The sequence below is a fragment of the Sipha flava genome, unplaced genomic scaffold (assembly GCF_003268045.1).
Source record: "Sipha flava isolate LNK unplaced genomic scaffold, YSA_version1 2_pilon_pilon, whole genome shotgun sequence".
NCBI classification, from domain to species: Eukaryota; Metazoa; Arthropoda; class Insecta; order Hemiptera; family Aphididae; genus Sipha; species Sipha flava.
In genome coordinates, this window is record NW_020272972.1 from 3940292 (window position 1) to 3955010 (window position 14719).

General features: G+C 28.3%; 1 protein-coding gene across 3 annotated transcripts; it reads left to right on the forward strand.

Moving 5' to 3' along the window:
- The first annotated feature begins 8162 nt into the window (after positions 1-8162).
- On the forward strand, positions 8163-12791 carry LOC112686129 (probable GDP-L-fucose synthase). Of its 3 annotated transcripts, none has more exons than XM_025558285.1 (7): positions 8163-8446; positions 8524-8689; positions 8755-8869; positions 10721-10849; positions 11651-11864; positions 12204-12332; positions 12399-12791. In XM_025558285.1, the coding sequence occupies exons 2-7, from the start codon at positions 8556-8558 to the stop codon at positions 12641-12643; spliced, it is 966 nt and encodes a 321-aa protein (XP_025414070.1). In that variant the 5' UTR covers positions 8163-8446; positions 8524-8555; the 3' UTR covers positions 12644-12791. The 3 variants fall into 3 exon arrangements, with proteins under 3 accessions (XP_025414070.1, XP_025414068.1, XP_025414069.1); XM_025558283.1 differs by having other exon boundaries at positions 8164-8446; positions 8527-8689; XM_025558284.1 differs by having other exon boundaries at positions 8164-8427; positions 8485-8689.
- The last annotated feature ends 1928 nt before the right edge of the window (positions 12792-14719 follow it).

Sequence of the window (14719 nt, forward strand, 5' to 3'; positions counted from 1 at the left end):
TCTGTGGCTTGAAGCCGAATCTTCAGAGATTATATTATACGAGTACACTTATAGTATATAATATGGTATATCTAAATCTAATACAACTAAAATATTGGCGATCAAAAACTTTTATGTTTGAGTCGGTCAAAACAACGTAACAAGAAAAAGATTGGCTAAACCGCAGAAGTACCCGTTTCAGCTTATTAATTTTGATTTTCTATACACTAGAAGTTTATTATATTACCTACTTCTATTTTTTTCAAAATAATTTTATTATTATTACTGCATGTAACACCTTCAACTTAATGTATATTAAATTTCATAATGACTTTTGTCCCGTAAATTTGTAAATAAAATATAGGTATTGTTAAATAAAAAAAGATATAGTTTTCCGTTTTTACAGGTCCCCTTAAATTATTAAATTAGTGAGGCCCTAAGACGGGTATCTACTCCGCCTAATGGTTAATCCGGCACTGCACGCAGTATTTGTTTATCTGTACTCGAATCACTCGTACCTGTATTTCGGCTTTTGTCATCCATGGCTGCAAAAATGTTATGAATAACGACCATTATCCACCACACACGGTCCATATCTTTATCAGTAAATAAATACTGACGACCAAATTTTTCATCAGCATCAATAGGGCTTGGAAGATGATGCATTTTGCATATTTTTTGGAACTTTATGGATGATGCTCTCTTGGTTACAAATGTGTTTCATTTCATTAGCATGTGAATCCGAATAACTAATTTTTATTATGCATTTTTTTGAATTTTTTGGTGTTTATTATTTTTTAAGTCTTTTTTTAGATTTTTAGTCATTTTTACTGACTTCACACTAATTCACTTCTTATCGTTCATTGTCGATCATTATATCGATAACTTAAGACTTGTCCGACTTTATCATGCCGATTACATTCACCGTATCGTGTTGTAGTGAATTATACTTATTAAATCTAAATTTTATTATTTTTTCGTAATATTTTCGAAATGGCGAAAATTAAAACGTCGGTTTTAGTGCTCATCTGCGTCTCCCAATCACTTCGGTGGATGTAGAGAGAAGTTTTTCCAAATATTGATAAACAGATAATCGTCATTCATTTACTTCTGATAATATAAAATACACTCTAACTGCCCAATGCAATCCGGAAATAGAAAAAAACTACAGATATGTTATTGGAATTGTTAATCATCTTAATAATTTAATCGTGTTAATTATCCAATATTCATTATAGTTAAGTCATTCATAAATTATTGAAGACTGAAGTTTCTAAACGCTTTATACGGTAGTTAACATAATTATAATTCCTACTAACTTTTGCGTTTCAGAAATATTATATACAATGCAAATGTATATTACACTTGTATAAAATGTTGGAGATGATGAAATGGCACAATCAAATTTTAATGTAGTTTTTAGTCTCTTTACTTATAATTAAAAATTAGAATATATATTCTGAGAGGCGGATACCGTAATAACGTGTGATCGGAAAGTCGCGCACACCAAAATAGAAATGTTTCTAAATAGTAGTTGTGATAAATAAATTTTATCGGTTATTTCAAAATAACACTATGGGTATTCTCGACATTTAATCTAGACGTCATTATTATATGTATTTTTGATACGACGCTTTTAGTAGTGCTTTGATTATTTCTCTGTGAACATGTCGTTTTCCCAAGACCAACGTGTGTTTATTGTTGAACATTATTTTGCTAGCCGTTCTTATGCTTGTGTAGTTGATGAATTTCGAGTGAAATATCCGAATATAGCAGTACCTAACAATTCAACCATAACGAGATTAATCGCCCGTTTCCGTGAAACCGGATCAGTTTCAGACAAGAAGAGAACCGGGAGACCTACCGTTTTGACTGACGCTAAACTAGCCGAGGTAAGAAATGTGATGCTGCGTTCACCATCAAAAAGCTTGAGAAGACTATCAGCACACTCACAAATTTCATATGGTAGTGCTCAAAAAGCGATGAAGAAATTAAAATTTCATGCATATCATGTTCGTAGTGTTCATGAATTAAAAGAACCTGATAAAGAAAAGCGCCTTTTGTACTGTAGATGGTTTCGTTCATTTATCGATAGCAATGGAATTGGAGAACTTGACCGTGTTTTTTTCAGTGACGAGGCATGGTTTCATCTGAGTGGATATGTGAATAGTCAAAATTCTAGAATTTGGTCCACCGAAAATCCGCATGCCCTTCACGAAACCCCTTTGCACAGTCAGAAAATTGGAGTTTGGTGTGCCATATCACGTCGTCGAATAGTGGGCCCTATTTTCTTTGAAACAACAGTGAACAGTGTTGTATACCAAGACATTATAACACAATTTATTTCGTTGCTTGAAATCGATGAAGGAGATTGTTGGTTGCAACAAGATAATGCCACATGTCATACATCCAATAGAACAATGAATTTTTTACGCGAGTTTTTTGGCGAGCGCATCATATCCAAAGGATTATGGCCTCCCCGTTCTCCCGACTTAACACCTCCAGATTTCTTCCTATGGGGTTATCTTAAAGGAAGGGTTTATAAAAATAGACCACAAACATTGGATGAATTGAAGAGTAACATAACAACGGAGATAAACTTAATCAATGTGAGCGTATTGCACAAAGTGGCCACAAACGTGGTAAAACGGGTTCGTGCATGCATTAATGAACAAGGCAGCCATTTTGAGTATATGTTATAAAACATGTTAAATGAATATTTATAAATTAATTTGGAATATTTTTGTATTTGTGTTTATAAATAAAAGTAAAAGTAATTCAATAAAAATACTATTAACAAACACATTCATTTTGATGTGCGCGACTTCTCGATCACACGTTATTAATTATATCACTGGGTCAACTTCAAATAATATCTATATATTAGAATATTTTTTCACTTCCTTCAGTTTTTTTATGCACTGAGTAGGTCTACCCATTTTTATATAGTTAATAGAAACGATTAATTCTTGTTTTCATTCCTCCCTTCCCTACATTTCGTTATGTTTTATGCATTTAACAGTATACAGGAATATCACTTATTATTGATTATTATATTTTTATCGTATTCAATGAAAGGCACAGTGACGTGACGCTATATAGAGTACCATACTAATGGAAAACCGTATACGCTAATAAAGTGAATTATGGAGGGCTTCGCATTTCTCTACGCCCCTTATAGACAACACAAATCAATATATATATTAAAAAATTCAACTTAAATTAACAACGCAAAAGAATACTCGTATATATTTCATGCCATTGTTGTACAAATATTATCATTATATTTTATTCCTTTATTTGTTTTTATCCAGACCAGTTATTACAACTTATATGTTATTTCGGCATTTTCAACATATTGATACACAAATTCAACGAAATTCCTCATACGTCTTCTTATGTATCTCTGTAACTAACAGCTGATTAATTTATTTTTAGATTATAGTTAAAGCATCATAATATGCACCTACAATACTTATGAATTATGTATTGTATATAATAATATTTATTGTATTTAATTATATCATAGTTCTTAATCTATTATCCTAGAATAATATCTCATTCGAAAAGGAAAAACAATACTTGAGTATTCACAAATAGTCAATACTTGTTACAATCAGGAGATTATGAATTATTAATTATAAAAATATAAAATCGAGGACCACAGGATTTATATGATATCCGGGACAGATCCATGCCAAGGAATGATGACATAGAAAACCATATATACCAAACATATATACCGAGGGACGCGAAGACAAGAATAGTAATTAGCAATTGGATTCAATCACAGGACAGAAGCACACTATCACTCACCGAAGATTCGTCGGACTCAATCCGAATGTGCACAACCACACCGTTATGACTAATTAGTTTATTGCTATAGGCCCTCTATCGCATGTAGATGTGAACATTAGTACCATCCGTCTAAGCATTGCACACTTTTTATGTAAAACTATTGTATTATGAGTATAATAAATTTATAACGTCTTTACTATCAAAATCGTACAATCATTCTGCAAATTCAACATCTGGTTCGCAACAAATATTACTAAAAGTTCACCATATTATTTAATTCAAAATATTTAACACATTTAACGCCATGGTCACGTAGTCGACATCATTAACATTGTCTTGATCGGCGGTGTTGCTAGTTTATTTTTAGTATTGGTATTTATTTTTGCCCCGAAATTGGCGAGATGACAAATTAACAATAATATACCATTTATATTACATTATTATTGTTGCTTGATATAATTAATTTAATAACATTAATACCATAAACGAACATCGACTTGATCGAGTCGTACGATTTTATTTTGAACCCGTTTATGATAGTGTTCACATTATAGTTCATGAACGCAGAAGTAACATAGGTACCTAATTATTTTTTATCGGCAATTATTTATTGTGCAATAGAATAAATTTAATTTTTAAATAAACTATATCGGTTTAGAATGATAATTTATTATCTAAAGGTTTTGTTCTACCTAAAAATAAATAAATAAAAATAAATAAAATTATTAAATAAAAATATTTATAAAATAAATCTGCTGAACCCAACCTCGTTAATGAAGGAAATAATAAGAACGAGAGCAGATTTTGAAATTTAGAATGCTGAAAATATTAAAAGGGTTATGGCGAGACTAATCAGGATATTACTTTTAGTAGGTAAGGAAGGACAATCAAAGAGAATATAAGATAGAATATAGATTTTTTTTCTTCTAAATGGAGTATGCAAAGAAGGGAACAGTGGCGCAACTTGATGATAAGGATGTGAAAATGTCCAAACTTACACTATTATTTATTGTTATTATATTGAAACAAATAATATAATATGTGTATATTACAGATTATAGTAGTAATATTGTAAGCAACAAAGGTAATATCAGAAGAGATCTCGCGGCTCCCCAAAACCGGGGGTCTCTGTGAATTGTATACACAATACCCAATACTCCCGATAATTGCACCACTGCAGCTGACACTTTGTACGTGGCCTACCGCCCACCAGTATTATGCCAATGTTGGTATATCTGCGTAAAATACAAGCTTCCCTTATCTCAAATATCATATTTACTCCCTAATGTGCCAGTATTTATTTGTAGTTCCCTAGCATTGGTGCAGTATTGGCTAACATTAAAGATAGTACTGTGCCTGAATGGGCTAGCCAACAGTTGGGTAGCCGATATAGGCGCAATATTACGATCGTTGTGAGGATTGGCATAAGAAATATATTTTTGATTGTGTGGAAGGGAATCATTAAGATTTAATTTGCAAGCAAGAAGGTAAGCGATTATGGCCAGTGTGTAATCAGTTTAATTTGGTTATGAAGGATAAAGTAAGATCGTTGAACCATAATTTGTCTGGTATAACGAGAACTATAGATTTAAATCTAGAGGCGAAGTTTGCGGGTAACTTGTTGTAGACCAGGGTGAGAAAACATGGCGTTAAAGAATCAGTTTGAATTATATTACTTATATTGTTCTTTAGTCGTTGATTATTTATTTTATTAATTTAATAAATACAAAATAAGTAATTATATGAAATCCCTATTCTTAAAAATGGTTTTTGGCACCGGGTGCTAAATATGGTAGGCACGGTACTGAAAATCGGTATTAAAATCAAAATAAATATCAATGGCATAACGAGAATATCAAGAAATCAAAAAAAAATTTAAAAAAATGATCAAAGTTGGGCATACCAATTTGATTAATTTCATAATGTAAATTATAAGTTAAGGTCTTATTTCCATACCTTTAAACAATCCAAATCATTGAATTATAATTATTAGTTATAATCACTAACAGCTGTAATGTTGCAAGATAAAAGCTTAATTAAATGAAAAAAATCACAATCATATACCTATTTCAGTATTTTTGAAATTAAAATAAATGAATTATAACAGACGGACTCGTTTGACGCAATAGTATAACTAGTTGTTATTTGATAGGCATACAGAACATAATATTATTTTGTTGTCTTATACAAGTCCAGTGTTTAACAACTACACTTTAATGCGGGCTGTATTCTGCCTTCTGCGTATTGTATAATGTCGTATTATCGTAATCAGTTAAACCTAAAAATCGTTCAGCGATTGAATAAAAATAGATTTAAGAGAAAACCCCATAATAAACTATCAATAATACACGGAAAAAAACATTTAATACAATTATAATTATTCCAAGTTGGTTGGCTAAATACAAAAAATAAATGCATAAAAATGCACCATCCCCAAAAATTTTACAAGGGGGGTAATTGCCCACCCTGGCCTCCTCCTAAATACGGGACTGTAGTAAGCAAAGAAGTCTAGAAAATATCTTCTAAGACCGTGATCACGATGGTGCAGCGTGATTCGCACTTGTCCGAAAAATGATAAGGTCTGAAATTTTAAAAAGCAGTACCAACTGACTAAATCGAAAATTACCAAATCCAATTATATAATTTCTATTGATAAAAGTTATACAATATCCCCCGATTTTCAAAGCGAAAAAAATACTAATAGGTTATACTGTTTTCAACAAAAATTTTAATTCTTTTTTTACTTTTTTGTTGGCATATTTTTCAATAAAAATGGATCAAATTTTAAACAACTATGGTAACATATAATTATGTAAGTATAACATTAAATCATGGATTTGTTTTCGAGTTAAAATTTTAACTAGGATTATTTTAGTTACCAATGTAATTAGAGAAGGGTAATGCTTTTCTGTTCTTGCAATTCTTCTTAATATTCATCTAAAAAGCATATCCATGTTATAAATCTATGTAATATATCATGTATGTTTATAAATATCTAGCTTAATATTTAATTGTATATGAACTTTTCGAAAAATATATATGTATTCATCATTTTTTTTTAATTTTCTATGTACTAGTATGTAAATAGTATAAAATATTACATTTTTTAGTTTTAAGTATGTAGTAAAAAATAAATATTCAAAAATGTATAGTTATTTCATATAATTGATACCTATGTTTATTTTATATGTAACTAATTATGTTATTATTATCAAAAAATATAATTACATTCAAATGAAACAGTATAACTTCTTAAATAAAAAAATAATTTTATAATATAATTTTTAGAAATTTTATGTTGGCAACATATTTTATGCCGCTGTCTTTCAATTCCGGTCCTTTTCATTTTTCGGACAACTGCCCCCAACTCGATGGTGCACACACAAAATAAATGAAATCAGAATGGTCACTGATAAGATTTTACATAGGGAACATAAGGAAGTTCAAAAATAATTCAGCCATTGCTTTGAAGTCCCAACAGTGTGACCACCTAACACATAGACTGATAATTTACTTTATAACTACTGCTATTGTATTATAGCATTTACATAAAATTATTGAAATTTAATTTTATATTTCAATTTATCATTTAAATTCATTAAATATATGCCAGTTTGCCATTAGTAACATTGTAAAACGGAATATTTTGAATTTATTCTGTGATAGAACTATGCCATTAATAAAATCATTTAATTAATAAAATTACGAAATTGTTAAAAGTATCACAGCGTAAAATGTATACTAATTTTTAATTAAATTTAATACTCTTTGGATTTTTCTTATGTAACACCAGTGGCGTACATTCAATCTTGCTCTGGAGGGGGGAGGGAGTTTAACAAAAATAATCGTTACCTTTTTTTTTCGTTGCACAGATAAATAAGATAAATAACTGCTATAAATAAATATTATTTTATACAACTTTTTTACCAATTTACAGTTTACTTTTACATTACAGTAAATTAATAGCTATTGGAATATAAAAACAGTATAGTTAACATAACTTTTCAAACACCTATCAATGTAATTATTTAATTATCATAATATTTGTGCAGTTGTCTATTTTAAGTTCAAAGCGTAATAATGAAACTACGAATATATTACACGTCATCAATAATAAAACATTTTTTTTTTTTTTTTGAACCCGAACCACCCCTCCAGTACGTACGCCACTGTGTAATACTTCATTATAACTATTTAGAAATTAACAATGTTTAATACACAATATTCATTGAGTCAATACAATGAACTATGAAGCACGTCAATCTCTTCAAAACAATTACAGAATAAATGTTATCACTTTTAGTGTGATAAGAAATTAGTACTACAAAAATATGGTGACTGAATTTTGTTTACATTTAGAAGTGACCATTCTGATTTCACTTATTCTGTGGTGCACACTGAAAACGAATGTGATAAGGGCAGCTGTCAGTCGATAAACGTTATCAATTTCCCACAGTTATCCGCAATCAAATCTCAAACAGCCCACCATTTGAATGCCACGATAGCTAGGGCACTATAGCTTTTATAGTGCCTTATGGTAGCTTACGATTTTCGGGAACGCTCTAAAGTTTGAAACGTACATTTTTCATCTATAGTGCTTGAAGAATCACTTGTAATACTATAAGTGCCACCATCGACAACGAATTTTCTGTCAGTTCACGCTTCACAGGTAAGTTATACCTGTATAATAACTTGTGACTGCCCCAGGTCTATTACACAGATTTTGCACGACTTTTTGATTCGAAGTAGCCTTGTTCATTACCGTTCTGAATTTGAAGATGGCTAAAGTAATTTTAGTCACTGGCGGATCTGGGCTAGTAGGTAGTGCTATTAGAACTATTGTTGAGACCCAAAAAGAAGCGCTACCCGATGAACAATGGATATTTACTAATTCTAAAGAAGCAGATCTCAAGTATCTATAGACCGATAATTATTGGTGTTCATTTTTTTTTATATTTTTTTTTTTATATTTTTCAGCGATTTGCAAGCGACTAAAAATTTATTCGAAAAATACAAACCAACTCATGTTATACATTTGGCAGCTATGGTTGGTGGACTTTTTCATAACATGAATAACAATTTGGATTTTTTGGTAATAAACCTATGTCTAGAAATATTTATAGGATAATAATATTATTTTTAATTCGCAAGAATTACTTCTTTAACTATACCATTTTATTTTAACATAATTAATAAGGTATATTAAATTTTAAGTAATAACAAAAAATGATGTCTAGAAAACATTGCAGTTGAGTTTTAATTAATTTAAATATACCATTTGATTCATTTGCTGAATTAATTTAAGCAATTAGAAATGTTTTGGAATGGAAACTTTAAATTTCTTAAATATTATAAAATTTCCTTTCATTTACTATGAACTTGAGCTTACATTATTATAGTATATTCAATTTTAGAATAAGCAAAAGGAGCAAAATGTGAATAATAAAATACATATATTTCATAAGTTATTGAATAAGATTTAACATGAAATAAGTAAATGTAATCAATTTTAAATTGTAAGTATCAACAGAGTTATGCAATTATTTCATTATCTATTACATTTTATAAGTTAGTTTATTATTTTAATTATTGAATACAATCATCGAGTTAGCTATAGTAATATTTGTTTATTTCAAACATAATTGAAGTAATTAATTATCGATTGTTATCAATCAATAGTTGTCCAAGCAAGATGTATTCTCATATGTATTATTTATCTTGTTTATTGCAATCCACTCTTGTATAATATTTTCAGTTCGAGGAGCATAAAATCACATTATGTTCAAATATTAAGTACACTATCAAATGTATAAGTGTATAAGAATAATATTGTTTAAATTTATTGGTAACATATTTTGGAAGTAATTCACTTTTAATAGATATTAACCCTTCGTTAAGTGCATGGTCTACAATTGTAGACCAGCTATAAATATTAACAATTTTAATATTTATAAAAAAATTGTAGTGCCTTGTATTTTATAGTAGCTGTTGTGGTCAGTATCATCGTGACCATTAACGAATGTTGTGTAACGAAACATAACAACAATATTCCGAGTGGCTTACAACTGTGGGCCACGCGACTTACTATGTTATATTTTTTTTTTATAAAATTGCAAAATTCAAATTTTTTTTTTATTGGGTACAGTTGTATAATATGTTATTATTATTAATATACCTACTGGGTCATGACGTGTTGTTTCATATAAACTATAAAATCCGTTAATTATACTTCATATCAATATTATAGAATTGAGTTTACAAGAGAAAATGATTATCAGGAAAAATAAGTACCAAAACTCATATACACTATCATTTTCTATAAAGAAATTACAGTTATAATACCTATAATTATTCAATGATAACTGGTAAAAAAATATAAAAATATATTTTAATTTTGTTAGGGGTCTTTTGTAAACATGTCAATTTCAGATATTTATAGTTTCAGGTCGATTGGAAGGTAATTAAGTAACTAGTTTTAAAAATAAAAATACCATGAAAGAAATTATTATAATTTCACTACTAACAAGATAATTGTATTTTCTTCAAATATTTATGGATTATTTTTGGTATTTTAATGCTCTTGTGATTCTTTGTATGCATATAAATACTTTACATTTTTAACATAACCAAAAATAATTAAAATTAATTTAATATGTCATAAATTAAAATGGTCTACAAGTGTAGACCACACGCCTATATAAGTAACAATATACCTCACATCTAACGAAGGGTTAAATTAACTTATATTGTAAGAGTACCTTGTAAAGATATTGGTTTATTTAAATAATATTTTTTTTTGCCAAGTTTTAATAATCTTTAAGTTGGTTATAAACTGTATATGGTATCATGAATTATAAATGTTGATTTACATTTTTACTATTAATACACAATTAAAATAAGTTTTCATTATTTTACTTAAAAAATATTTTGTTTTTGATTCTAGCGCAAAAATATACACATAAACGATAATGTATTAGAAACTAGTTATCAGTTCAATGTCAAGAAAGTAGTATCGTGTCTTTCTACATGTATATTTCCAGACAAAACTCCATATCCTATTGATGAAACAATGGTAATATTATTATATTGATACAATTATGGTTTATTCTTTATTTGTTTGTTTCTTAGTTCAAATCATTTCAATTTGGTAAATTAACAAAAATGTTTATATATTAAATTTAAATTAAAATATTAAAAAATATTAATTAGCAAACTAAATCAAATATTACATTGTACTTAAATGTAATAACACATTTTATTATTTTATTCATTCAACTAAAGGTATTATCTTTTAATCATTCTGTACATAATAATTTATTGTTTTTTTTTTTTTTATTCAAGTAATATATAATAAGTTTAATGTTTACATAAGTTTTTAAAATTTAAATTCATAAAAGATTAATTTGTTCAAATGGTTTTGTTTTAAGTTTCTAAACATATGTAAGAATAAGTTATATCTTTGAAATATCGAGTTTGTTTATTGGTTACCAGTATATCGCTATGATTTTTGATATTAAGATGTTTAATTATGTTTTTACCAACATCTATTAAAAATTATAAAAATATAAGTATTTAATGTAGATCCCTACTAGTCAATATTAAAAATCGGTACTATAGTATAATTACTTTATTCAAAAATTTAGGTATTTGACCTATTTAGGTTCTTATAAAAATTCATTTACAAATTACCAATTTATTTTAAAACTGTATGTGGAATTATAGTTCATTGTTTAAGATACTCTTAAAAACCAAGAACTTGGTATGCTCACATTGTGGAATTTATTAATTTGTAAAATGTTTTACTTAAAATATATATTAATACTTCTATAATATTTATTGATTTAATATTTTTATTTTGTATTATTTATTTTAGATACATAACGGACCTCCTCATTCATCTAATTTTGGTTATAGTTATGCCAAGCGATTGTTGGATATTGCCAACAGAGCTTATCATCAAAAATATGGAGTAATATTTACTTCAGTTGTGCCATGTAATGTATTTGGACCTTATGACAATTTTGATTTACAAAATGCTCATGTAGTACCTGCTCTTATTCATCGACTTCACATAGCTATAGAAAAAGGTTAGTTTTTAAACTATAAAAAAATCTTTTTACTTTAAGTATAATAACATTTTGTAATATATTAATATTTATATCAAGAAGTGTAATTATTTTAATTTAAGCAAAAATATCAAATACAAAGTCCTATGAATACCGAAAATATAACTTTTGCTTCTTTAAATGTATTGAGTTATTTTTAAATCCTATTTTTTTTTTTTTTTTCATAATAATTCTGAATTAATTATAAATTTTAATATATTTAATACATTTTTTATAAGAAATAAAACATGATATATACTTCAAAATAAAAGTGTACTTTGTTAAATGTAAATATTTAATTGTTATTTCAAATATTTTTAGGAGATGATAAGTTTGTAGTACTTGGTTCAGGAAAACCTTTGCGGCAATTTATTTATTCATTGGATTTAGCCAGATTATTCATTTGGACTTTAAGAAATTACAATGACATAGAACCAATTATTTTATCAGGTAAATGAAGAAATTTAAAATCTTATAATTGTGTACAATTCTTAATATTTACTTGATTATATTTAGTGGATGAGAAAGATGAAGTAACAATTTCTCAACTAGCTGAAATGATAGCCAAGTCATTTAATTTCCAAGGAATTCTAGAATTTGATACAAGTGCTGCAGATGGACAAATAAAGAAAACTGCGAGTAATGACAAACTAAGAAAACTTTTACCAAATTTTAAATTTACTAACTTAGAAATAGCAATAGCTGATACTGTTGATTGGTTCAAAAAGAATCATAAACAAGCAAGACTGATCGCCCCATAATTATTTATATAAAATTACATTATAAAATAATGTATTTTATGTTAACAGTTGGACTAAAACATAACATCCGAATTTCCTTTAAATTTTATTTGTATTATTATTTACTTATATACCTATGATGAATAATAATGTTAATTATACTACAATATTTAAACTTTTGAAATATTAATTTATTGAAAATAAAATGTAATTATACAATTCAACTTTAGATTTGATAAATTCATAAGTGTTATAAGATCTGAAAATAAAATGTTATAATATTAGGTGGGAATTACTAGAGTATATTTTCCATAGCAGAAGTGAATTCAAATTAATTTCCAAGGGTGTATTTTCATTAACAAATTCTTAATTAAAAAAAAAAAAAAAAAAAAACTAAAATAAGAAATAAAAATGGTCGGGATGTGTTGGCCAAATGAGATATGGTGGTAATGTCCTAACCAGGGCTTAAAACCGTTGCTAATAAAGTTAGTAATTGAGAAGCCGAAAATTTTTTTAAACCGGGAACCGGTTATCGTTTAATTTTGATACTGTGGTAACCGGTAACCATTTTTTTAAGGATATTTCAAGAACTGTAATAACCGTTAATCGTTTGAAAGTCGATGATAAGGTTTTTTGGTAATCGGTTACCGGTTAAAACCGGTTTTTAAAAATCATATTTTTAAAGGTGCGATTCCTTAGGACGCGTCTGTAGACTCGCGGCCGATCACGGATTTCTTAAAACGCAAACGTAAAAGACGCACTGCTCATATTTTTCATACAAAATAAAATATTATTTATTAGAGCCCTTCAGTTGTTTTTCTACGTTTCAACCGTCAACAGTGTATTGTTAAATATTCATTTTATTATGTATAGTGAATATCTAAAACATTATATACAGTACAGTGTAGGAAGTAGATATCACGTCACTTATCTGCAGAAAAAGAAGACATTTATTAAACTTCTTCTTTTAGAAAAAATAGATGACGAAAAATTACTTATCGAATTTATGTTTAAAAAAAACCAAAATGTCCATGATATGTTTCAAACTAGAAAATAATTATAATTATTAATTAAATAATAATATATTTGCATATGCTGGACGCGCGTCTCGTGCGATCTGACTACCTTCAAATCGGTCATCGCAACGCATCTATTGGCGGATGCGACTGTCGCGCGCGTCTGCGGTGGTCTGGGAAATCCGTTTCTATTTAAAAACAAGTAAGGTAGTATCGGTGCGTCCAAAATCTCAGCCGCACTGCGGCAACCGCGTGGGGCCGCGCGTCTGCAGACGCATCCTAAGGAATCGCACCCTAAAACAGTTTATTTAGGCGATTCGTGGGTTGATCATAAAACTTTTATTATTACAAAATCAAAAAATTAATATGCTTGACTAATTGGTCGATTTCACTTAATTTCAATATTTATATATATAATAGGTATTCAAAACAGATAAGCAATACTCGACGGCCATTAATTGTGGGAAATATTTAAAAAATAGCTGGAAAATTAAAATCAACCATAAGTATAATAGTATAATATTATAATACCATAATAGTATAATTTAATCATGACATAATTCAAGTATTAATACCACGAAAAAACCGTTAATTATTTTGGTCGAGGATAGGTTTTGGTTATAAAACCGGGGTTGAAAATACGAGGTAATCGCTTTGATGTTAATATTTAGATATTTATCTTGATTACCGATAACCAATAACCGCTTCCAGCATTCCAAAACTAAAATTGGTTATCGGTTTTCGGTTCTCAAATTTACTGTTTTTTACCGGTTTTCGTTACAAACCGGTTAACGGTTTTATGTTCTGGTCATTGATTAAATATTTAATCACTGCCCTGGTCTTAACATATGGTTGTTGCTTTGAATCTGGCATTTGGCGATTCTGCTTTTTGGGTGGCTTGATTGCACCGTAAGAAAGAACCTGATCTTTCTTCCTGACTAGTTAGGTTAATTGTGACTATAAAAATAATTATCTAGATATAACAGCTCATTTATGTAAATATTAATAGAAAAATTAAATTTTTAAAAAACTAAATATTTTAGTTAGATAATAAACTTCATATGTGTATGTGTTACATCAA